This window comes from Apaloderma vittatum, unplaced genomic scaffold (genome assembly GCF_000703405.1).
Source record: "Apaloderma vittatum isolate BGI_N311 unplaced genomic scaffold, ASM70340v1 scaffold14542, whole genome shotgun sequence".
In the NCBI taxonomy this organism is placed as follows: Eukaryota; Metazoa; Chordata; class Aves; order Trogoniformes; family Trogonidae; genus Apaloderma; species Apaloderma vittatum.
In genome coordinates, this window is record NW_009704268.1 from 1 (window position 1) to 25,034 (window position 25,034).

Below are 25,034 nucleotides of genomic sequence, written 5' to 3' on the forward strand. Positions count from 1 at the left end.
CTGTGCTGGGCCGCGGGATGGTCCGGGAGTGCGGGGGACGGCGCCCTTGGCAGGGACCCCCCTACCCAGACCGCAGGCGGTGCCCGGTGGGCCCCGTGAGGCGCCCGGGCAGGGCGCTGTGGGTGTGCGCAGTGTGTGCTCGGTTTTGTGCGGGACCTCCGCGGGGCTAGAGTTGCACAGACCCCACCTGGAGTACTGCGTCCAGCTCTGGCGCCCCCAGCACAAGGAGGACATGGGCCTGTTGGAGCGAGTCCAGAGGATGGCGTAAAACTAACCAGAGGGCTGGAGCACCTCTTCTGTGAGGACAGGCTGAGAGAGTTGGGCTTGTTGAGCCTGGAGAAGAGAAGGGTCTGGGGAGACCCTATAGAGGCCTTTCCGTACCTGAAGGGGGCCTACAGGAAAGAAGGGCAGGGATTGTTTACAAGGGCACGTAGTAATAGGAGGAGGGGCAACGATTTTAAAATAGATCAGGCTACATTTAGTTTAGACATTAAGAAGAAATTCTTTATTGTGAGGGTAATGAGACAGTGGAACAGGTTGCCCAGAGACATTGTGGACTCCCCTTTCCCTGGAATTGTTCAAGGCCAAGCTAGATGGGGCGTTAAGCAACCTGGTCTAGTGGGAGGTGACCCTGTCCATGGCAGGGGGGTTGGAACTAGATGATCTTTAAGGTCCGTTCTAACTCAGACCATTCTATGATTATGTGTGCTTTTAGTGACAATAGAAATGGCTAACCATTAAACAAACAAGTCTTGGAAGACTTGAATTTATACAGCAAATTAAACGTGAAATATCTTGTACATGTAAAACAACTGATTTTTTTTTTTGTCCACCATCTAGGAGGTAGTAGAGAATGTCCTTTCGTGGAAGAGGAGGTGGAGGAGGAAGAGGAGGTGGAGGAGGAAGAGGAGGTGGCTTCAATCGTGGAGGAGGTGGCGGTGACAGAGGTGGATTTAATCGTGGTGGACGAGGTGGCTTTGGACGGGGAGGTGGACGAGGAGGCTTCAACAGAGGCGGATATGACCAGGGACCTCCAGAAAGGGTAGTTTGTAAGTTACATGAAGAGATTATATTTATTTTACTTAGAGTGACTGCTCCAGATCTTTACCTTGTTTGTTCTTTATTTCAGTATTGGGAGAGTTCATGCATCCGTGTGAAGATGACATTGTTTGTAAATGTAAAACGGAAGAAAACAAGGTGCCTTATTTCAATGCCCCAGTGTACTTGGATAATAAGGAACAAATTGGCAAAGTGGATGAAATCTTCGGACAGCTGAGAGATTTTGTATCCTTCAAAAAAATGTGTGACATACCATATTTGCTTCTAAAGGCTGATTGATTATTAAATGGAATTTCTCTAGGATCTGCAATTGTTGGTGTTAGTAGGTGCCTGGTTCACAATAAGTGCCTGTCTTAAAGCTTTTCTTGTACCTTATGTCAGGCAGAGGTTTTCATTCAGTACTAATACTAGCAGAATCTTTTGTTTGGAGTCATGGTGGTTCAAGATGTCGCTTTTTCTAGCTGCCTGACCAAATTTTCTGCTATAGGTTATTCACGTATTACAGAGGTGGATCAAGGGAGCAGGGGTCTTTTTGTGCCTTAGGGGGCCTTGCTCATGTTCCAGCTTATTACTTAATCTAAATATGACTTTGTGCTAAGATGCACTATTGCTCTTTGTCCAGCTTATTACTTGAACTATCAGTAAAAGTGGACTGTGTGCTAGGAAGTCCTCTTGCAGAGCAAGCTTGTTGAGACAGAGGCATCGGGTCTTGTTACTGCTGGATTGACGGAATCTGTGACAAAAACGGAACCACACAGGGAGTACCCCTGTAACATGGCACTAAGACCTAGCCTGTGTTAGTTGGTGGAGCATCAGTAACTAGCTGCATGCATTTTCCTCTCCCACTTTAGATGTGAAGTAAAATGTGCAGGTTTAAATCACTGTTGTACTCTGAATGTCTTAACATGCAGATTTACTTTTTGTGTCGGAATTATTCAGAAACTTGTTTTCTTCCTACAATAACATATTAAGAAAATGTGTTACTTTTATTTTGCAGTTCCTTGCTTCCCCATTTAAGCTTCAGTCTTAATTAAGCACAGTTGGCCAGCACCTCTTCTTGATATTTTGGTACCAAAGTCCTTGTGTAGTGGAGAGTTTGAGGATCCGTGCAGGACTGCATGTGGGGTTGCAGAGTGCATTTGCTGCTTCACTGTGTGATGAGGCTGGGCGTGTCGTTGGTCCAGCGGTCCCTGCTGGCTCTTAACTTTCCACAGCCAGGCAGTCCTACTGCCCAGCAGCAGCAGCACTAGCAGAGCCCCTGCAGCATGTAAATTGTTCCAGATAAGCCTTGAGGTCACCCTAGGGCTAAGGGAGTCATCACTTGCTATATGAATTTATTTCTTTACAGTTATGTTTTTGTGTGCTTTTCCATTGGTATGGTCTTCTGTAGGACTTAATACATGGAAGGAAAGAATGATTTTGCCAGAAAATACGATATTTGTAACAAGGAAAAAACCCTGAGAAAAATTTGAAATAGTTTCTCCTGATCTTTTAATTGCAATTAAAAAAATGTTTGAATGTGCCTTTCATATAGTAATCAAAACCACAATTTCCAGTGTTTTATTCTTTCTGTGTTCCTTAAAGAAACTAACAGTATTTTTCAGTGAAACTGTCTGAGAACATGAAAGCCTCTTCTTTTAAAAAAATGCAAAAGGTTAGCCAATCTTAATAACAGAATTCGACTGTATGTCATCAGTTACACAAATCTGCTCCGTGTCATCAGATAATAAAAGCTTTATTAAGTTTCCATTAACTTTAAAGTTGTCCTTTGTAAACATAAGTATTCATTTCCCCTTCCTTTTCGCTTTTATATCTGCCACATTCTTCCTACTCGGTGCCCTGCAAAAAAAAATCTAATGTGAAACTCATGTAAATATCATCTGTATTTTCATAACTTTATAACACTGGGATTTATTTCTCATGTGCTTTCTTATTTGGCAATTTGCAAGGGTCAATTTGACATAAAGAGTTAAGACCAAATTGTGAATATTTGTAAAGGGAGATTTAATGTGCTCTTTAGCCTTGGTGTTTTCAAAGCCTGATGGAACTTTCTTCCTACAGTTTTACATTGATCCAGCAAAGCTGCTCCCCCTTCAGAGATTTTTACCAAGGCCACCTGGAGAAAAAGGTGCTCCCAGAGGAGGAGGTAGAGGAGGACGTGGTGGTGGACGTGGAGGAGGAAGAGGTGGTGGTAGAGGTAGGATCCCAGGAATGGAAACTACAGAATACTTTTTTTGGTGTGAGATGGATTGTTTGGGTTTTTAAGTTTGTTTTTTGGGGTGGAGTGTTTTTTTGTTGTTTGTTTTTTGTTTTTTTTGATATAGTTGCAGTTGAGTACTTGAATATTAACAGTTGTTTTGGAAAGAAAAACGTTATGTATATTTGTTTGTGATGACTCAGTGGAAGAGACAGCACTATCTTTGCAATGGCAAGAGCTAGGCTTCTGTAGCTTAGCTGAATAACAGCCTCAAAACATAGGGAGGAAAGCATGCTGATTTATAACAAGGGCAGAAAGCGTGGCTACTAAGCAAACTTGTTGTAAAAGGATGTAGATAATGTGCACTCCACAGTGTCAGTGAAAGTTGTATTTTAATATGCTCTAAAAATCTGGCTTGGACAATACTTGTCATGTGAAAGGTGAATAGCTTTCTTTGTCATCTTCTTTAAAGAATATACTTTCTTTGCTTTTTGAACATTATCTGCAATGTACTCCTTAGTTAAAGCTGAACTTAATTTTTAATTGCCTCACCGTTTCTTCCATCTCCTGCCTATCTTGCCCCTCTTCAGTGAGGCACAAGTGCTTCAAAGCTTTTTGTTTTGTTTTAATGTTGAATTGTAATTAATAATGATTTGTTGTGATTATTTTTTTGCTCTCATGAAAGCAGTTTATTGTGGAGTTTTATTAGCGTCTTTAGCATTTTGGATATTGTGCATCAGATATTTAACAATACCTAAAATGCTGCAAATGATCCCTAGAAGAGACAAGGTAGTAGTAATTGACCTGTAGCTGTCCAGCACTCGACAGTTTGTGGTTTTATGTTGTTGATGTTCTTTTCCTCTCAGAAGCTGCCAATGACTTGTTGTCATGAATAACAAATTCTGTATGCTCCTCAAAGTGTAATTTCTTTCCTATGTTTAGGAGGGTTTGGAGGAGGAAGAGGTGGAGGAAGAGGAGGAGGATTCAGAGGAGGAAGAGGTGGAGGAGGATTCAGAGGAGGAAGAGGTGGCGGAGGAAGCTTTCGTGGTGCGTGTGTGGTTTTTACATTTCAGTAATCGGAATGGCTTTTGATTTCTAAAGCTTGTAAATATTAAACAATGTATTTTTCATCTTTTACAGAGGTTTATAGTTTTATGCAAAACTACTATTCTGTGCATCAGAATAGCTAGCTTAAACTGCAGCACAGTATTCTGCATTTTTTGATGCTTGTGTAAGACCATGTTAGTCTTTTGCATTCAGAAAGGACTGTGAGGACAGATAATGATGATAAATTATTCTGTCATCTCATTTAGTGTTAGGTGTATAATTTATTTGCTTTAAATGCAACTAATATTTCAATTGTTTTGTGTATTTTTCTTCCCTCTTAAAATAGGAAGAGGACATTAAAAATGGAGCCATGAGTGTCTCCCTTCTGTCTTACCGTATCATCTGCGGAAGTGAAGAATAAGGAAATTTTTTTTATAAAGGACCCTGAAAAAGTTCTTTCTATAAAGAACTTGGAAGCTGTAAAATGACAATTATTTTTACACTTAATGACTGTTGATCAACATGAGGAGAGCATAGCTCCAGGCGAAGAACTGAAGAGTACTCAGACCGCACTTGAACTTTTTTAACCAAGCCAAGATTCAATCTTATTCTAAAGCTGTTTCTTTTTTCAAAAAACTCTACAGATTCACCATGTGCACATTCATCAGTATGAACCTGTTGCCTAGGTGTGACTGATCCCTAGTTCGCATCCTCTTTTTATATTGAATCTTCTGCGTTGCTCTAAGGTGGGCATGCTGTTTAAACAACCTTTGTGAAGCTTTTTTTTACAAACTAAACTTAAAAATTGTGTGTCGATACATTTTTAATTTTTTTTAATACATAATAACATTTAAAAGGAAAGGAAGAGAACAAAGGATATTTTGAGGATTTTTCTGTATAAATCTCAGTGAAAGCAAAAGACGTTACAACATTTTCCCAGAAGTTGCTATCTAATGAATAAGACAAAGTTAATACTATTCTTAAGTCACCTTATTGTATCTAATTACACTGATAGTAAAATTGCTATGGGTTATAACTGCCCCCACATCCCCATTGGTCTGTTTTCTCTTGCGGTTTTGATGTCCTGACACCGCATCTCTGGTGCTCTGAGCTCGGCTTGGGCTAAGATGAGCTAGCCCATCACAAGGCTCCTCTATGCACAGTGCTTCCCATTAAGTATTGCTTAAAAAAGGCATGGAAACATCTGCATGAGTCTGGTCGCTTTAATTGGATGCATTGTGAGGATTATTGAAAAGCTAGTAACTGCTGCTTCTTAAGGGTGGAGGAGAAGGTGCCCCTCTACTCTTGGAAATAAAATAAGAAATAAAGTAAGAATAGAAGAATAGAATCTCCCTAGATTTCATCTGGAGCCAGTAGTCTGTTAACAGACTCTCATACCAAGCCCTTTTCCAAAGGGATCTGTAGAAGAATCTACATGAGAGTACTTTGAACATCTTGTTCGATGTGGAAAGAAATTAATTTCAGAATTAGTTTTTACTGTTATACTTTTTATTTAATGAATGCAGTAACAGGCAAATGAGTTGTATTAGGCTTTTGCTTAACAAAAAGAAACAAGTGATTTGTCAGCACCAAGGTTGTACAGTTACAGGACATTTTAACAAATGTGACTTAGTTTGAATAGTCTCTGGAACAAAACTTGAAACAAGGTAGCAGAACAAATGTTCAAGAATTCAATTAAGTCTGAGCAGATGTTGTAATCAGATAAAAATGTTCTTCAGCTTAAAAAAACAAGCCACAAAACACTGGAATTTCTGCCAGATCTGCTTTTGTGAGAAGAAACCGAGTCTCCCATTCAACTGCAGCATAATTAGAAATTGAAGGATACTGATTATTTTCCTTGGTATTGGTACAGACTTAGCTTTAACCAGGTCAGTTAAACCCAGACCTCTGAAAAATGTTTAGGCTTCTGTTGCTGTGTATTGCTAGGCCTAAGTGACTTAGAGCTCTGACTTGAGGCACTGTAGAATTGTCCTGTGTCTAGACAGAATCCTATGCAAGTCGTTGCATCTCTGGCGTATGGCATTGCAGTTGAACAATACTAACCCGCAGTGAAGCTGGAGTTGTCGTTACTTGTGTCATATTTGTAATTGCATCCTCTGCTATGCTGTATTTCTTCACTGGTGCTCCAGCAGCTCACTGTGGACAGCTGACCTAGGTCTTGCTTTATTCTGGCTTTGGAACGCTAATATGTCACGATTCTCACTCTTACACACAAATTCATGCTCTGCTTTGCTATTCTCACTGCATGCTTTAGGGACATACTTTTTTCCCAGGATGTCAGAAGACAGTACTGCCGTCACCTTTAAATTGCATGATGTGACAGCTGATGTTTCAATTGCATGAAATAGCATCTTGCAGCGTAGGACAAGAAGCGTATGCTTTAAATCACAAAGGAAAGACCTTTACACAGGGGTTAAAGAACAACATCCAGTAGAGCTCTAGAAGGAAGATTGGCCTCTTGATTGTAGGGAACTGGGCTGTGGTACCAGCTGAGAAATGCACGAGGAGCATTGGGGCATGCCCTAGACATTCAAACAACGTTGTATGAGATTAACACAGATATCCAGAGAAAATTTAGAGTCTTAGGCTTTGTGGAGGCTATAGGATATTCAGATGCTGATGGAAGAACACTCAGTGATGGGGGGTGAAAAAAGCTGCTGTGTGAGGAAGCAGTGTCTGGACATGTGTGACCTGGTGATTTTTTTTTTTCTAATTCTTCCTCATTCAGGAAAGGATCATTTTGTTTGTGGCAAGGCCCATCCATTCCCTGTTCTGCCTTATCATCTCTGTGTTGTGGTATGACCCTGGCCTCCTACTGCAAGTAGTTGCTAACTGTGATAGATGAAAATTCAGTGTCTTAAAATTAAGATATGTCTTTCCTGCCATGTAATGCTGCAGTGAACTAAAATACAGGTTTTGTAATTTTGTGACAGCTTCCTTTCCTATCTGTGATTCTGTCACTGTGCTCCTGATTCTAGTGGGTGAAGTGTTTGAGTTTTATGTATGTGCTTACAGATACCCTATTTCTACAGAGAACAGGAAAGGTGTGTTAGTAGAAATGGGATTTCAAGTCGCTGTAGTGTCTGGGGAAAAAGTCACCATAGTGTGAAGTGAGGCAGGTGGGGGAAAGGTGTTAGTGGCAGCACAGGGTCTTGGTGGCAATTTGTTTTTTTTCCCTGGATTTTGCCTCAGTTGCAGCCCTTGGCGCAAACAGCTGGGCCACCCAAGAAACTTCTCACCAGGCACCCACTCCAGCAGCGCAGAAGGGGTGATTGTCCTCTGAAACTCAGGGAGAAGGTAGGCTTCAGTGCATCCCACAGGGCTTTGCTTTCCAGTGAGGACATAGAAGTGGTGTCACCTCCCTGTCTCCTTGTCCGCTTGTCAGTGTCTGTGTGTGCTCACAGTTGGCTGGGGCAGAGCATTCAACGACCAAGTCTCGTTTTCAAAATGTGGTGGTAAGTGAACGTGTTGGCCATTGCAGTATTTGACCCAGATGTAGGGTCTGACTTTCAGATTTTGAAAATGACAGCTGGTAGATTACTAGGATCAGATAGCTTAGAGGTATTTAGAATACCCTGAGCCTTTTGTCCTTGCTTTACTAAAATTTTGGGTTTATATCTTTTCTCTGTGGGATCTAAATCCTTGCTAAACAGAGGGTGGTGCATGGAGGCGTGTTGTAAAACTTATGAGAATGGCTTTAGTAGCCCTGCGTTCCTTCTTGCAGGCTTGTTTTTCTCCTTGTGTTTTCTGTAGTTGCTAGGATAGGGTTGTTCCAATATAGTTCATAGATTTACTATGTTACCTTGACAGAGAAATTTGATGAAGTGCAGAAAATAATTTAGATATTTTAATGTATGTCTGCAGCTTTGGCTGTTGTAGAACAGAAACAGTTCTTGCACTGACACAGAGTAATGGTTGTTTGCCTGAAGCAGTACTGGATAATCACAAAAATACTCATGCAAAGTTATTTGCACCTGTACAAAGCATTATCTTGATAAGGAACAGTATTGTCTTCTTGAAAAAGCATATCTACTGCCTGAAGTATGGTGAGTAAAAAGCTTTGAGGAGTCACATTTTTCAGGGCGTTTTATCTCTTTAGTTTAGAGTCAATCTTTTATAATCAACAGCTTAAATCTAGTAAAAGCCTCCATGAAGGGGGAGAAAAACAGTAATTTATTAATTTATTTTCCATTGAATTTGAACCATTTGCAACCGTTTGTGGAGAAAAGATTAAAGGGAAGTTCTGTCTTGTAGAGCCCTCTAGTGGTAATGTGCTTAATAAGCGTGGGACGGTTTGGTTTTCGTTGTTTTTAATGTGGTTACCACAGAAAGTAGGGAAGAGGTTTAATTTTGGTCTTCCTTTTAATTTTTTTTTAAATGAAAACACTACGTTTCTCTGCTCTCATTACCTCATTAAGTATGCGTTACACAAGATTGAACGCAATTTGTTAAATCCTCTAATGAGTTTTGCCTTGCTCCGTATCTATACAGATGCCTACAAACTGAAGAATAGACTTAAATAGAAATTGCATTTTTTGCATGGTAAATTGCATTTACCACAAGTGGTAAGGCAGAACATCACTTGAGATTATCACCCTCTCACACTGGTAATACTATCTGTTATTGGAGAATAAAAACAGCCTGAGGTTTTTTGATTTTTATTTTTGTATATGCTGATATTGAAAAGTTTGATGGTAGACCGTATTTTATCTGGCTTATGAACTGTAGTTTCTGGATTATTTGTGTTCTTTAATATTTAGTTCCTCCCTTTATCTTTTTGGCCCTATGAGCTGCAGTGTTCTAGAAACAAATAATTTTATGTTAATGATAAGTAATGTCTGCCTTTAATTTTGAGTTTTTTCTCTCAATTCCTGTTGCTGCAAAATCAGCCAAATTTAAAAGGAGAGGAGATAGAGACAGTGTGATGGTACATAGAATGGACCGCACATATTAGAAACTTGCATTTTAACCAACAAGTGTGTACAAAATCTGTATGGTCTCATGAGCTGCTACTTGAAGTCTGGAATCCTATCTGAATAAAAATAGTAATGCTTTGCTTTTCTAAGTCATTCAGCATTGCAAGCTGTGACTTCTGTGGAAGCTGCAAGATCTCAGTTGCTTTTGAAAATCTTGCCAAACTTTCAGGGGAGGAAAGCAAAGATATATTATCACTGTGCTTTTATCTATTGAGGCAGGACTGTGGGGCACTAGGGAAGTGGCTTTGTTGCCAAACAGATCATCTTTCCTTTCAGAACCCTCCCACCCTGTTCCTACCTAATCCTCTTCTGATGGTGGAAAAAATACTGTCATAATACAAATATCCTGAGAACTGTGAGTTTAGATCTGTGGTGTTAAAACATTTGCTGGCAGAACTGTGACACATGGCCGTCTGTAGTAGAGAAGGCTAAATGTTGTGAATGCACAAGTTTTATATAAAAATTTTCTTACCTTTAGATTCAGACGGGTGAAAGATGCAGGATGTCTATTTCGGAAAGCCGAGGAGTGGGAGGGAATGCTCTATGAATGTTTCACGGGTTAGAGAAAGGAGAGCTCTTCAGGTATGCTTCCTCACTGTGGGGTGGCTGTATTCCTCAATGCTGCCTGTGGCACTACACCCACAGTGCTGCTCTGAAGACAACCCTAGCCTCCCTGAGCTGCCTCCGAACCACGTACAACTAACGAACCACCAGTTGCTCGTCCCTGTCACTTTGATACCCAGCACAAGTATGAAACTGGAGGCACAAACTGTATGAAGGGCAACTAGTGGGAAACACCTGCTTTTATTCCATACACTGATACTGCATGTAAGCTCTTTGGGCACGGGTTTATAGCAGCTAATATTTATGCAGGATTTTATAAAAGGTCTTTACTTTGATTTGCTGCTACCTCATCAATGAAAAGAAAAAAAAAATGAGCTTCTGCTGCTCAAAGCTTTGGAAGATAATTTTTGACCTAGGAACATTTACCCAAAGTAAACTTAAATGTGTGTTTGGGAGAGGGAAGTTGTTCAGACTTGCAATGCACGTTCAACAAGTTTTTTCTGCAGACCAGGCTGTTTTAGAAAGGTAGTAATTGAGTTTTCTGAAAGTCATGCTTCACTTTAGAAAATATTGGACTGTGTTCTTCTTGTGTCTGTGTCAGTTGAGAGTTTATATCAAATCAAGAATCTTGAAGAAAAAGGTCTTCAAGGATTTGAACGGAAGGACTTTAAGCCTATCCTCCTTTTTAAAGAAACTGACATTTGTGTCTTCTGTATTGCTGCAGTTCTGTGTGTTTGCTGTGATGATGGGAATTAATTCCCAGCTGGGCTGATGACCAACTGACCTGAGCCAACTTTTGTTGAGGTTTCTGAAACATTGCACAAGAGGTTTGAAGGAGAAAGTTTGGGGACATGTGACAGTTAATCTCTTTAGCACAAAGAATGAAGTTTAAGCATGCTGTTGGAAATGTACTCAGTTCTGTGCTGCTCTTTGTTTTAATTAACAACGTCCAGCCTAGATTGAGAGGGTAAACTTCTTTGCACTTAAGTCCAATTAAATCGTGCTTGGACACTGTCAGTGGTGGGGGGAACACCCCCTAACCCCCCTTTTTTCAATTGTTCCGTGAGTCTGTTGAATAATGAAAGAATTTTCCTGACAGGATTTTGTAGTGTTTCGTTGTCTTGATGAATTTTTGCAGAGGATAGACGACAGTCTCTTTTGTCCAAAATGCATTGGAATTATTCAGCCAATTCCTCAGAAAGTGACAATGAAGCTCATTCAGCCTTCACACAGACTGAGCACAACATAGTTGCGGCTTACTTAATAACAGCAGGTATGGGCATTGGCAAATTGTTGTGTAACTTTTTAAAACAGAACTGTAGATCTGAATGCTCATTTTGTGTAGTAACAGCGATGGTATTTCATTTTGTGTTATACAAATGTCTGGCTTTTCGCCACAGTTTGCTGACAAGTTAGCAATCAGCAGGCTGAAGAGTGCAGAAGCATCTGAAGTGTGCAGAAACTTCTAAGTTTTCTGCTCTATATTTGAAGGCACCGCTGTGTCTCAAAAAATATATTTTGTTGAAATGTAATTATAGAAGAGAGTGAAAATTAGTTTCTGCTAGCTTGCAAAAGAGATAAAAATAGGGCATAGCTACCACATCTTGCATTTTTCTGTGATGTGCTGGAAGCTATCTTGAGATTTCTCCTGGGCCACATGTTTGTAGTAATATATGTGTAGTCTGAGCATGTGAACGAGTGTCTGTTAGGGGGATGTAAGGGGAAGGTTGGAATGTGACTTAGATGGGGGAGCTGGTCATTAATCAGAGAAGAGCAGACTCCAGTTGCAGCTGTATTTTTCACTGATGACACATGTTAGGAAAAGCACGCTGGAAGGCTTGACATCGTGTTCGTTCCCTGTGACTGTAATGACCTTTGGCTAAACTTGAATGATTATGGAATTATTATTTTTTTTTTCTCCTTGAAAACTTTCTTGTTTTTATAACCACAACTACTTCAGTAACATTTTTCTGAAGCATTGAGTGCTATAGCATTGAAATATCAACTGGACCAAAACCTGAAACCTACAGTGTTCAGTAGTAAGCCTTCTATACCTTTATTATGGAAAATTAAATCAATTAGTAAATCTTTTTATAGACTGTACCATACATTTTCTATGTTATAATTAGCTTTTAAAATACTTAAAAATATCAGTGTAGTTTAGGTTCATATGAACCGGTATTGCTGATGGTCACCTTTTATCTAGCATGTCTGTTTGAAGTTGTGAGTATCAGATTGCTGTTCTGGTACAGAGGGTATTTTTGAATGCAAAGACAATAATTCAGATTTTTAGAGAAATTGGTAGAGCAGCTACATAGATGAGTAGACTTGTTATGAATCTGTAGAGATGGATAATGTCAAATGTTGGAAAGTTAGATGCACTCTGTAGAACTATCAAAATTTGCAGGTAACTGGATCTGTTGGGTGCTGCAAATATGTATGATAATTGTTATATTTTAATTAAAATTGATTATATTTTATGTAACAAGGTGGTCTTTTCAGATTTGGCCGCCTGGTGTTAGGGATCAAAGCTATCACAGATGATCAATGGATCAATGAAATCAGCTAGAAATAACCCAGGTCTTCTTTCTTAATCTTGCGTGGAAATTAAATGTTTTTAGAAAGAAAAATTGTATTGCCTTGTAGGTTTATTTTATTTTATTTTTTAAATTATAATTGAGGGAATCTAGTAAATCTTTCCCCTGTAGTGTGAACTTCGCTTTCTTAATGAGGAATGGTTTTGACAGTAAGGTCTGTAACATCTTTGAAAGTATGATTGATTGCTTTGCAAATTCCTTACCACAGCAAATCTCATGTCTGGAAAAATTAAGCTATGTTAATAAGCAGAAGTCTAAGAATAAGAATGAAGTACAGATGCATTGTTTATCATTTTGCTGCTTTTTAAAAGGTTTGACTTCTTCCCTCTTTTGCAAATAGTTGTTTTGTTTTCTGAGAATAATTGTACAGTGGTCAGTGTATTAATCTTAGTAATGACACCAGAAATACTCAGGCTGCAGGAAGCAATACTGCCTGATGGATATCCTTGAGCTTATAACGGTGAAATATTCTGGTATAACTTTAAAGTGCTAACAGGAAAAGTAAATTCCACATTGTACGTGGACCTTGACCTTCATTGTTTTGATGCTACCACTCACGTGTCTTGCTTAATTCTGTTAGAGCTTGTATTTGCATTTAGTCTGTCTTTAGTTTTTGTTGCTTCTCTAGGAGGAAGGAAAAGAAGAAATTCTTTTTCTCTTAATCAGGTCATGATGTTTTTATCTTCGTCAGCACAAAACTGCAAGGTTTAACTAAAGAAATACAGAAATAGTTGTCTAACCTTAAGATATTTCACAGGCCAAGTTGGCAGCATCCATGTGCTTTTTCTACATCATGTGAGCTTGTCCCAGTTGATGATTTCAGGTTACTGAAAGTCTTGGGCTTGGTCTGCACTCCCTGCCCTCTGAGAAAATGTAGAATCATTTAGGTTGGCAAAGACCTTTAAGATTGTCACATCCAACCATTAACCTAGCACTGCTGAGTCCACCGCTAAACCACATCCCGAAGGACCACAGCTACACGTCGTTTAAATACCTCCAGTGGTGGTGACTCTACCACTTTCCTGGGCAGTCTGTTCCAGTCCTGACAACCATTTTGGTCAAGAAATTTTTCCTAAATACCCAATCTAAACATCTCCTGGTGCAACTTGAGGTTGTTTCCTCTCATCCTTGTTACAAGGGAGAACAACCCCTATCTAAATTTTTAAAGAATATAGGCTTAACAATTTTCACTTTCTCTTCTGTAGTTTGGTTTGGGTTAGTTGTCTCCTCTCTCCCCCTCCCTTCATTTTAGAATTGGGCTCTGAGGCACTAAATTTAACTGTGTCTAGCAGGATTCTTCCTTCACCCTGGGGGTATGCGTTTATAATCCTGTTGTATTTCTGATTTCATTCTGTGTAGCTGTAATACGTGTTAAAACATGCCTCATAAGAAGCCTGTATTGTTTTACAGACTTGTAATTCTATTTTGTTTCCGCTGTCCCAAGAGATGGCATACTACCTGTCAACAAGAGAGCTGACTCTGCACTGCGAGTGCTTTTGCTCTGGTTTTGTTTTCGGATCAGATACTCAGCTCCCTGCTTTTGTTCATTTTAGGGGCTCATAGCATCACACTGTCATTCCTGAGAAGTGTGAATCTATGAATATGATGGCTCATGGCATCTATGTAGCTACATACCTCCAACAATATTTCTAATGTAATTATGTACTGAGCTGACTTGCACCTGAGAACAGACATGCTTGGTAGATTTTAAAAAGAGAATGGAAAGAGACAGAGTGAAGAATTAATTATAATTTACCTAATTTCATTTTAAAATTACTGACTCTGTTAAGATAGTTTCTGCAACATAGGACATTGGTGCTGATTAACAAAACATTGCAGTGAATCTCCTTATGTGAGTTTTGGGTATAATAAAAAAGGTACCAATTTAGATCACTGAAATGTAAAAAATACATTTAAAAGCTGAAGTATTGGTGTCCCTAGTGTCCAGTATCCAAAGTATCACCTTTGGTATTTCTTTATGTATGATATTATGATTGCACTGGCTTTCCTTCTGCCTTCTTACATATCTGTTATGGTATTAACGTAGCTTTTGCTAAGCATAGTGGTTCAGATGGTACTGCTGATGTGTATTTGACTCTAGAAATATCTGCCTCAGTCATGCTCACTGGGGTGTGTGCTGGCATTTGTAAATCTATGAATTGTGTTCCTGTGCCCTGCCAGTGGTGGAGTCCACAGGACTTTCCAAGAATTGAAGAAATCTCCGTATTGATCCCAGTTGAAGTCTTCAAAATTCAACTGTAGAGCTGAAGTGCTTGAAACTGATTCTAATCCTACTGATTTGAGATTACTGTTTGAACTACAGTGTGTTTCTGGTCTGACTGTGATCCGATGTTAGAGATTTTTAACTCTGTGCTGTAGCATTGACGGTGACAGAGATGGAAGGACATTGTATAGTACTTGAAAACCTTATTGCCCTTTCCACTGAGGCATGTCAGCAATACCTAAGTTGTGTGTGTCAGGTTTTTAGTGGAGCCAATAGAAGAACAGAAATCCCATCAGCCAAGGAACTGGAAGAGGATAACAAGAAGATGGGTCTGCTTTGGGAAGTCCACATTCAGTATGATAGCCACTCACTCAAGCTCCACACAGAAATATGCCTCAGATCTGTGATAATAAAAACTGTAGTGTTTTGACTTTTAAAATAAGAAATATTAAGAAAATTTGGAGGGGCATGTCCTTGCATAATATGTCGTTAGACTTTTACCAAAATAACATTCCACTTGTAATTTAAGTTGCCCAGACTATACAAATGTTTGTAAGTTTAGGATTTGGTGCAGTGATACTGTAAGAGCTGTGCTAGACTAGTTTTTTAGGTGGTTGGTTTCTTTTGTTTGTTTCATTGTTTTTGGTGTGTTTTTTTTTTACAAATTCTTGGTATTATTTATACTTTTTTTTTCACTACTATCTTTGCTTAAATGTGTCGAAATGCTCCATTTTGTTTTATCTGAGTCTTTCTCTGCTGAGGTGCAAGGGAGAGTTTTTAACCTTGTTATTTTAACTTATTTATTAATAGCTTGTTTTAACAGTCATTTAATAAAAATTTGGAGGATGGGAGTTTGCTCTGGATATCTCTGCAACAAGCTAGAGTCTGAAGAGAATAAAACCACTGCAAAAAACCAAATCCCGTTTTGTGGGAGTGCCATGTAAACTCACTCCAAGACCCATGCACTAGGATTTGGCTAGGAAGGAGGAATAGGAGGAGATAAGGGGGACCTGGAGGTTTTGATATAGGTCACCAGGATCATAAAATGCTTGCTGATGCACAGGGTCCTGAAGAGTCACCTGGACACCTTGAAGAGCGTTAAATCCAAAGCAAATTTCAGAGGGATTACACATGAAGAGAGGAGAATGTGTGTTTTAGCTTTAGTAGTGTTTCTTTATATAACTCTCTGTCTGCTGGCCATTTCTTGTGTTGCCTAATAATAGATTTCAGATGCACTTTGGGTCAAGCCAGACCAAAGAGGTTTAAAAATACAATGGGTAGGGAGGCAAGGGCAAGTTCAGTGCAGAGCGAAGCTTTTACTGTGGCAGGGACAGAGCCCTAGAGCTTGCTGGGTGGAGGAAATAGCTCCAGTGCAGGCCCAGCCATGCCGCTGGGACAGGCTGGGTGGATCATCCAGACTGCTTGACAAGGCTTATAAAATACTGTTTGCAGCAACCTGAGCCGACTCTGATGCTTGCAAAGAATTGAGACCTCATGAGCAGAGAAGGCTGGGGTAGTGGTAGCAAAGTCAAAGTGTCTATTTTCCTTTTGCCCAGGATTAGTCTGAATGCACAGTGGTAACTCTGTGCTGAGAAAGGAAAATCACGGGTGGTGGCAGGGGCCTGCTGTTAGATCAGGTGCATCATAAGCCCCACTTTTTTTTTTTTTTGCCAGTCACCAACCTGCGTTCTCTTTAGCCATGGAAGACAGCACTGTACTTGGTGTTTGCAGTGTTTGAATTATATGCTTTTGAATTTCTGTTATGTTTATTATTGCATTGGAAGTCCCAGGTTTGACAAAATACTCCACTTTTGGAATCCTAGTGAAAATTACTTAATTGGAAAAGTTTTTTTCTCTTGTCCAGGTGTTTATCCTCTCTGCAAAATAACATGAAAATAAAATGTTTAAGACTTAGATATTACAGTAGGCTGCATTTTCTTCTGCACGTGTATTACTGGGTGGTGCGTATCTTTTGTAAAGTTTCCCTTTTCTGTCTTTACAGGAGTGATAAGCATTTTCAGTAACATTGTTGTGTTAGGCATCTTTGTTAAGTACAAAGAGCTTCGGACAGCAACCAATGCAATTATTATCAACTTGGCTTTTACCGACATTGGTGTTAGTGGCATTGGTTACCCCATGTCTGCTGCCTCAGACCTGCATGGAAGCTGGAAATTTGGATATACTGGATGCCAGGTATTGCAATTCAGTCAGAGAGAAAGTTTTGAGCACTTAAAAGCGAACCGAGGAATAAGTAGTAGCTCTACCTGTATTAGTTCTTTTAAGAGATAAGATGGAGATGCAAAATTTGACTCTAGACCTGAAGTTGGTGTTCTGTATTGTCAGATTTCATGTGAATTTCATTCCAATTTATATTTGTAATCTGGAAACATTGGAGTGTAACATATTTATTAACTAGAGATTTTAAAATAGCTTTAAAAAGGCTTAGGAAATTAAATCCCTATTGTTTTGGGGTTGAGATTTACAGACTCTAATGAGTTCTGTGTGGCAAATGGGACTGTTAGGATATTCAAAATGAAGGCCTGCAAGGCTATTGGTCTCCATTAGAGATTTAGCCTAGTTTTAATTTATGTTTATTTTTAAAAATAGTCTGACTGAAAAATTTTACTTCCATGGCAGAGAGATGGTGTTCTTTGCTCGCTGCATACTGTGATTTAAGTCTACTTTTTAAAAAGAGTGTTGGGTGTAAGTGTCCAGGAAAATGGGTAGTAATGTGAAGGCACATGCTGAAAATTTGACTCAAGGCAAATATTAGCAACATTATACATTTTGGACCCTTATGTAATGGTTGTTTATAACAATCTGACATAACTTGCCTGAACGCACAATTATATCAAGCTCAAAATTCAGTCTTTGTCAGACAGGAAGCCTCACTTCTAACACTAATTTTTGGATGTAGAGTGACTTGTAATGGATTGAGGTTGATGTGAAATCTCACTACCAGTGTTCTGGGAGTCAAGATGACCTGAAGCACAACTCACGTCGACCTAGAAGAAATTAATCCTGTGAGCCGAAATGGCTGAACGTCGTTTGGTTCTATTATAACCGCTGGTGCATGGTCTGGCACAGGGCGCTCTATTTCTAGGGCACCAGGGATAACACAGCCCTCCCAGTCACCCTTACCAGTCAGGCTGCCCATGGGATGACTGGGCAGATGCATCTGGAGCGTGTTGGGACTGCAGCATATGCCACTCTGTGCAGTAGATCTGACATGTGAAAATGGGAATAAACAGTATTATCGTGTCTGTGAAATAAGTATAGGTATACAACAGAGGAAAGTGTGACAATGCAGGACCTCGCGTTTACTAAAGCCATAGCTTTTTTGAATGAATCAAATGATCTTCAGGTTTCTTTTACATATATCAAAACCGTGAATTAACTGCCCCTCCTACAAGCCTCCAAACTCTTTATCTCTGAATCTCAAAATTTACTTATTGAAGTATGGTGTTTGTTTGCTTTTTATACTACTGTCTTTAGGATTTCTGATGTGCACACAAGCAGATTGCTTTTGAAATATGTAATTTTAAGTGAACCAGCTCCAAAATGCCTGCACTGAATTCGTTCCTTCAGTACCTTGCTTGTGGAAGAGAACACTGGTTGAATGTAATGTATTGTAGTGCCCTTGATTGAGTCCACAAATTTGTGCTTGTACGTTTGAAAGATTTCTCAGAAAGGTTTTGTTTGTTTGTTTTAATTTCAGATCTATGCTGCCTTAAATATTTTTTTTGGGATGGCAAGTATTGGTTTGCTCACTGTTGTTGCAGTTGACCGTTATCTGACGATCTGCAGACCTGATATAGGTACTGTATTTATGGTCAAAAATTGTTCACTGTTGGACTCCTATGAAATAAAAGTCTAATTGCATTATTTTCCCATGAATGACTCCATAATTACAGTGCTGGGCATAATATGAATTTAGGGCATGATCCTACAGTGCTTAAGTTATCTGGTTGGTATGGATGCTTGTGAAACTTAAATTTTCAAAATTAAGCTGTTACACTGTTTGTGTCGTATTTTCATGGCTTATTCCAATCTTTAGAGGGCCACATTTATATACAGAAGCACGTAAGAAGCCTCTAGCTGTGGGAGGTTTTGACCTCTGACATCTCTCTATTGTATCTCTCTAGTGTTGTGTTAACACTGTACTGGATGCTTTTCTGTCCTCTCTGTTCCAGCTGTATTGTAACAGTGAATTCCTGCCCCTGCCATCAAGCAAAGATGTACTTGAAGGCACTGTTGCATAATAAGCTTTTTGGCATGGAGTTAGGATCAGGTATTGCCCGTATCCTGAGGTTGGAATGGGCAGCGGTATTTAAGTGGCGTTACAGGCTGGAAAGCTTGAGACGTCGTTCAGCAGCGTGCAGCAGGTATGCCACAGTGTTCGGGAGTGCAGAGCTTTGAAAGGATCGTAATTAACTTGGTACCTGCTTGCTGAAAGCCACTCGTTGTTCAAGTTCAACACTGGAAAGATGCAAGGGTTGGCAGTGGTTTGTGACTCTATGTGCTTGGCCACAGGAAGAAGAATGACTACCCGTAGCTATGCCACTCTAATCCTGGCTGCTTGGATAAACGCAGTCTTTTGGGCTTCCATGCCTACTGTAGGCTGGGCTAGCTACGCTCCGGATCCAACTGGAGCAACGTGCACAGTAAATTGGAGGAAAAATGATGTGTAAGATGACACCCTTCATTCTTTCTTTTAAATTTGCTGTCTCACTGAAGGCTGAGATGATGTAATTTGCCACTAAGTGAGCATAACTTCTTTCGGACGTATGAAGCCTAATTTATAAATATAATTTTAATGCAATGGAAGTAATATAGAAGAAGTCTAGAAAAAACACAGGAATCAAGCCATGCTTGAAAACTGCAAGACTTGTAGTTGCTAATAAAAAAATTAAAGCTTAAAGAAAATTTTTCTAATTCTTCAAGTTTTCTGATTTCTTTAAAATTTTGCAATAACATCAAAATATCAAAATCTTTAGTAACTTTTCCTGGATGGCTATTTGTAAATTACTGTGTTTTGTTTTTCTGTCTTATCAGGTCCTTTGTTTCCTACACAATGAGTGTAATTGCTGTTAATTTTGTTGTACCCTTAACAGTCATGTTTTACTGTTATTACAATGTTTCCCGGACAATGAAACAATATGCTAGCAGTAACTGCCTGGAGAGTATCAACATAGATTGGTCTGACCAAGTAGATGTGACAAAGGTATGGTAAATGAGGACATGATTTGTTTTAAGCACATGCTTTTGTATTAAAGTCTTGGAGGCAAAAGAACAGTGCAGCCTTTTAAGCTTTTCTGTTTCCTACATTCCCCCTTTTCCTTTTGTACTAAATATTAACTGAAATTTAGCCTTAGTGAAGACTCTTGGTTTGACTTCTAATACTAGATTCTCTAATTTTGACCTAATACCCTTTTGAGATAAATAGCTACTTTGAGGGCTGAGAACAATATGAATTTTCCTTGCCTCTGCCTTCTCATTACGTAGAAATATACCTCTGAAGTGTCCTAAGGGGACTTTTACTCTTTGTGTCTGCAAGGTCCTTAAACTTTCTGCTATGCTTACAGGTGTACCTGGTCTCAAATGGGCTGGTCAACTCTGATTCAAACTCATGGCCTAGAAATGAATACACATTCCGAGCTGTGTGATTCTGATTCCTTATTCTTTTCAGTCTGTTAAGCTTATCTCTTTCTTATGTCAACAGTAACAAATGTGAGTTATGGCATAACATGATATATCCTGCTTGGGAGATTGACATTCTTTTAATCTATAAAAGTCCTTGAGAAAGCTTGAAGTTCACTAGCTGCTTTGATTTTATGTAAAGATATGATTCATGGTTGGGCATGATGAAGATGTGAGACAATTGAACAGAAGAGTATATACCTGTGCTTTTGGATTACTTATTAATGCAAGCTTAACATTCCTTGGAAAGCTTTCTCATTGCTGAATTCTGGAAAATGTTATTCTCACCTAAAAATAATAATCTGAGCATTTTGCGCTTCTAAAGAATTTTCAGAATGCTTAAACCTGAGGATTCAGTTATAATTTAGGCTTAGAGTTTTGAAGAAAATGCATTTTTTGTGGTTTGTGTTTTAAGACACTCACTTACATTTAAAAAATAAAGATTGAAGCCTTTGAGTTAAGTAGTATCCTTCTTTATAACTGGACTACTTGCTTTTTCACAAATTAGCATCTTCTAAGCTTTCTACAGCACCAAACTTCTAAACAAAAGGATTCTTTCTTTACATTATGATCAATAGGTAGTGCATTTGTATTTAAATAAGAATCTTTTGTGGAGAGTCACTGCTTGTTTATTGGTCGTGCTTTAGAAGAGCTGCACAAAGAAACCATTTACTTCCTGTTTCTCATTTTGTTCGTTACTGAAAGACTGAATAAAGGGTGTAGGTAAACAACACTAGAGAATCTCTCCTAGGTACAAAGAGCCTTGCAGGTTTTTTTTGGTTTTCTAGTGATTTCTTTTGTCCTCTTTGTTAATTTGAGATTTCCATTACTGATTCACCTCCTGAACAAAAGCCAGAAAAGTCTGCCCTGGTTGATTCCTCTCCTAGCCTCCCAATACCATCAGTCTGACACTGTTCAGTTCTAGCTGAGGCATGGTGTCTTCTGGGGTGTGAGCCCCAACATTCCAAGCTTGTTCTAACAGGTAGTCAGAGAAGACATGACTGCTCAGATATCTCCTCAATATGATGTTTGAACATGGGTGTCATCTTCATTAAACCAAATAGACACTTCTGGGTTCCTTAAGCATATGGACTGAACCTTTGTGTCCTCGAACTGTACCGTAATTAAGCCTTATATTTATTAGCAACCTTATTAAATTCTTGGCTTAGATTTTTCTCTCTGTTCATATTTCTTGCTTGTAATAGCATTCTGGAGTGACCTGTTATGGTGATCATCATTAACGTGTGAAGTCCTCTCCGGACATTTAAATGTCTATTGGACAGATTTAAGATAATCAGTAGTGCTGACTGTGATGTGAGATTGTACATAATGAAATATCAGCATGCCAGAATACATGGCAATGTGATATGCTATTAAATCCCCAAAGTGAGATTTCATCATAACCTGTCAAAATTTGTCAGGTGCCCTTGTTTATGTGTTGTTATTTGGTTCTGAATAGCTCTATTTTCACACAAGTGCATGTGCTTTTGAGTTTAGTTTTTGAGGTCTCCATCTTCAGGTAATACTGGTTATGTGTCTGTTCCTCTTGTTTTACAGATGTCTGTTGTGATGATTGTAATGTTCTTGGTGGCATGGTCTCCATATTCTGTTGTGTGTTTATGGTCTTCCTTTGGAGATCCAAAGAAAATTTCTCCTGCAATGGCCATCATAGCTCCTCTATTCGCAAAATCTTCCACATTCTATAATCCCTGCATTTATGTCATTGCAAACAAAAAGTAAGTGTTCCTAATTTAGTACCAGTCTCCCTTATGATTTTAGCCTATCATCTAACTATAGAAGGATCATCTGTAAAATATGACACTGATTAGTAAAGAGACCGAAGGCTAAGCTGCTGTTGATTTATCAAAGACGAACTTTTGGATAGCAAAGTCTAAAAGAAATTGTTTGGATCATTATCAGAACATACTGAGTTGATAAAAATTTTTGAGAACACATTTTAATGAAGCTTTTGTAAGACAGTTTTGAAGGTCCCTTTGTGATTTCTCAAAGAGACTCATGGAGTCTGGGTTGCATCAACAGGAGACTAGTTTTAATGACTATGGCCGAAATGTGTGGCAGCTTAGTGACATGTAACTTCTGTAGATTTCCTTGCTTATTTTGGCATGTGTCATGTTCTGACTGATGATGAGGATGGATTGAGGCTTTTCGTTAAAGTAAATAAGCTAAGCCTATTCTTGTGTTTTGAGCAAATATATCAAATGCTCTAACCAACCCAGTGCCTCTGACTGAGAACTAGGTTTTGTAACAAGGCATCCTTCCTTTCTCTACTACCAACCTAGAAGCAGAGCCCGTGATTTCTGTCTAGGTGAATTTATGTTACCCTGCTGAATCAATGGTCAGTTAAAAACCATGTTGTTTTTTTCTCCATTCTTTGAGTTCATTTTTATTGTAGCTATGCCCTATCCTAGATTAAAACAAAGCTGCTGTGACCCCTATTGTGGCAGAAACACTGAAATTAGAACTGAGTTATTCCTGCATGTGGAAGTGGAAAAGACTCACGTCCAAATATACCATTTTTTATTAAGTATGTTTTACAAAAAATGAAACCATTGCGATACTTAAAGCCAGCTTATCCATTTTTTCTTTGTATTTGGTTCTCCATCTAACAATCTTCCTGCTTTCCCATTTTTGTCCTTTGCAGGTTTCGGAGGGCCGTCCTGGCAATGGTGCGATGTCAGACAAGACAAGAAATAACGATAAACAATGCCATGCCCATGAGTGTATCTCAAAGTGCACTGACATCATAGAACTCATGTCATTTGCCTGCAGAAGTTACATGGAAAGGAGTGAAATCTGAGTTGAAGTCAATTAGTCTTCTGGAAGGTTTATCTTTTGGAATAATAATCTACCCTGGCCAGCCAGCTGTTTTCTGTTACTCACAATAATCCTTTTAGATATATTAAGAAGACAAAAAGACAAAAAATACTAAGACAGTTTTTGAGAGTGGTGTTTATTGGTCCAGTAGGTCTGTCCCTAACAAAAAAGGCTAGCAACCTGATCACTCTGACTCTTACATGGTTGGACAAGGTGACACAGGGGCAGTGAGAGACTGGAGCAGGAACTGCGTAGATTCAGTAACATAGATTTTGTGCCTGTAATTCCTTTCATGAATTGCTTTCCCTCAACTTCCCTTGAAAGTTTTCCGGACTTGAAATATTCTGAATTCTCCCTGTGTGAATATATTTCTAAACCTAGTGTCCATGCTGATATGCTTTGTGAAATTCTGTTTCTGTGAATATGTTAAGATACCAAAATATCTAGGCAAACCCTACCAAACCTGTTATCAGCTTTTAGGATTTTGAACGAGTTTAGGATATTTAATGAATTTTTAAAGTTTTGACTCACGCAACCAAATGAGTTTGTAGAAAATTCAGCTTTTATTTTAGTAGTGTAGTACGTTTCTAGTGCTTGTGACTGTCCAGCAAATCCTGGAAATGAGACAGAATGCACCTTAAAACTTGACGCTTGAGGGGAACATAAAACTAAGTATATATTTATAATAATTTCTCATACTTTCTATGTCAATCTTAATGGTTATTTAGGTCTGTTGTGTAATTTTCAAAAAATAACTTTGGTGATGTGAGCAATGAATTTATTCAGGATGGACAACATGACTCTGCATGGATCTATTTAGGAATGGTAGTATAAGCACTCCTGATGATTCTCAGACTTTGAGAATAAATATCTTCTCTTATTATGTATGCATGCATCTGAAGTTTGGTTTTATAGTGTGTAACTTATTTTAAATATATGTGGTTTTTGGTAAAAACCTGTTCTTACAGGGTTTTTTTTAAAGCTCTGGAATCTCGACTTCCTATTAATTTGTAGTTTTCAATATTAAAGAAAATGCCTTGCAATATCTTTATGCTATGCTAGATTTCCTTCAGGAGGCTTGAAACACTTTATGGACAGTAACTAATGCGTTGCCTCTTAGAAGGAGAAAATAATTATTTTTTCCATACTAACCCTACAAGCCACATATTAAAATAGCCTTGAAACACGGTGGATATGATTTGAAACAGCATTCTTCTGACAGAATAAAGAGTGAGCTGGTTTAACTGATCCCTTTCAGGATACATCTGAAGGTTAAGCTACTACAGATCTCAGCTAATCTGGTGTAATCTCCTGTTACTAAATGGATGTCTACATTCATGTTTGTAGCACACTGCACACGAGTGCCTAGGAATAAAGTTTTCAAATTTTTTCATGTCAGTTCTGCTGGGAGGAAGCCATGTATCTGCTTATTTACTTCTACCTCCTAATGAGCTTTTTTGAAGAAATGCATGGGTTTTGTCCTTCACAATGCACTTGTGTTTACCATGGCAGAAGTGATGGCACCGGAACAAGGTATATACTTTATTATTCTTATATACTAAGCAATTTATAAGGAAAAGGGTTGAAGAAATTGGAAATAATATTCTCATACACTGCAAGTTAGTTCTAGTATAATTGAAATAAAGGCATGTTTTACCCTGGTGTTATGTGACCAGCAGCATTCCTGAATAGGAGCAGATGGTGATTATGGCTTTATACTTAGCAAATAGCTATTGTAAAACTTCAGGTTTTGCAGAAGTCAATTTCTTTCTGCTCCACAATTTTCCTAGTATTGTATTATCTTTTTATTTCCC

The 25,034-nt window shown here is 38.8% G+C and overlaps 3 protein-coding genes across 3 annotated transcripts in view; all 3 read left to right on the plus strand.

Moving 5' to 3' along the window:
- The first annotated feature begins 853 nt into the window (after window positions 1–853).
- Window positions 854–4,332, plus strand: GAR1 (GAR1 ribonucleoprotein). Its single transcript, XM_009864999.1, has 5 exons — window positions 854–1,049; window positions 1,130–1,284; window positions 2,654–2,713; window positions 3,121–3,256; window positions 4,202–4,332. The coding sequence occupies exons 1-5, from the start codon at window positions 854–856 to the stop codon at window positions 4,330–4,332; spliced, it is 678 nt and encodes a 225-aa protein (XP_009863301.1).
- Window positions 4,333–10,926: 6,594 nt separating this feature from the next.
- Window positions 10,927–23,153, plus strand: RRH (retinal pigment epithelium-derived rhodopsin homolog). Its single transcript, XM_009864998.1, has 7 exons — window positions 10,927–11,137; window positions 16,688–16,878; window positions 18,404–18,503; window positions 19,219–19,372; window positions 19,741–19,909; window positions 21,943–22,121; window positions 23,048–23,153. Exons 1-7 carry the CDS (start codon window positions 11,032–11,034, stop codon window positions 23,151–23,153), a joined length of 1,005 nt encoding a protein of 334 aa, XP_009863300.1. The 5' UTR covers window positions 10,927–11,031.
- A 1,514-nt stretch (window positions 23,154–24,667) lies between these two features.
- Window positions 24,668–25,034, plus strand: part of LRIT3 (leucine-rich repeat, immunoglobulin-like and transmembrane domains 3) — an 11,351-nt gene continuing 10,984 nt past the window's right edge. The window contains exon 1 of the mRNA XM_009865000.1: window positions 24,668–24,753. Coding sequence (XP_009863302.1) covers window positions 24,668–24,753 — 86 coding nt within the window. The remainder of the gene's footprint in view (window positions 24,754–25,034) is intronic.

Excerpts from the sequence above, each read along its gene's own strand:
- GAR1 (XM_009864999.1), top strand. The coding sequence starts at position 854 with ATGTCCTTTCGTGGAAGAGGAGGTGGAGGAGGAAGAGGAGGTGGAGGA. Across the intron at positions 2,714-3,120 it reads CTTTTAAAAAAATGCAAAAG|TTTTACATTGATCCAGCAAA; the intron begins GTTAGCCAATCT and ends TTCTTCCTACAG. Across the intron at positions 3,257-4,201 it reads AGGAAGAGGTGGTGGTAGAG|GGTTTGGAGGAGGAAGAGGT; the intron begins GTAGGATCCCAG and ends TATGTTTAGGAG.
- RRH (XM_009864998.1), top strand. The coding sequence starts at position 11,032 with ATGCATTGGAATTATTCAGCCAATTCCTCAGAAAGTGACAATGAAGCT. Across the intron at positions 11,138-16,687 it reads GGCTTACTTAATAACAGCAG|GAGTGATAAGCATTTTCAGT; the intron begins GTATGGGCATTG and ends CTGTCTTTACAG. Across the intron at positions 22,122-23,047 it reads TATGTCATTGCAAACAAAAA|GTTTCGGAGGGCCGTCCTGG; the intron begins GTAAGTGTTCCT and ends TGTCCTTTGCAG.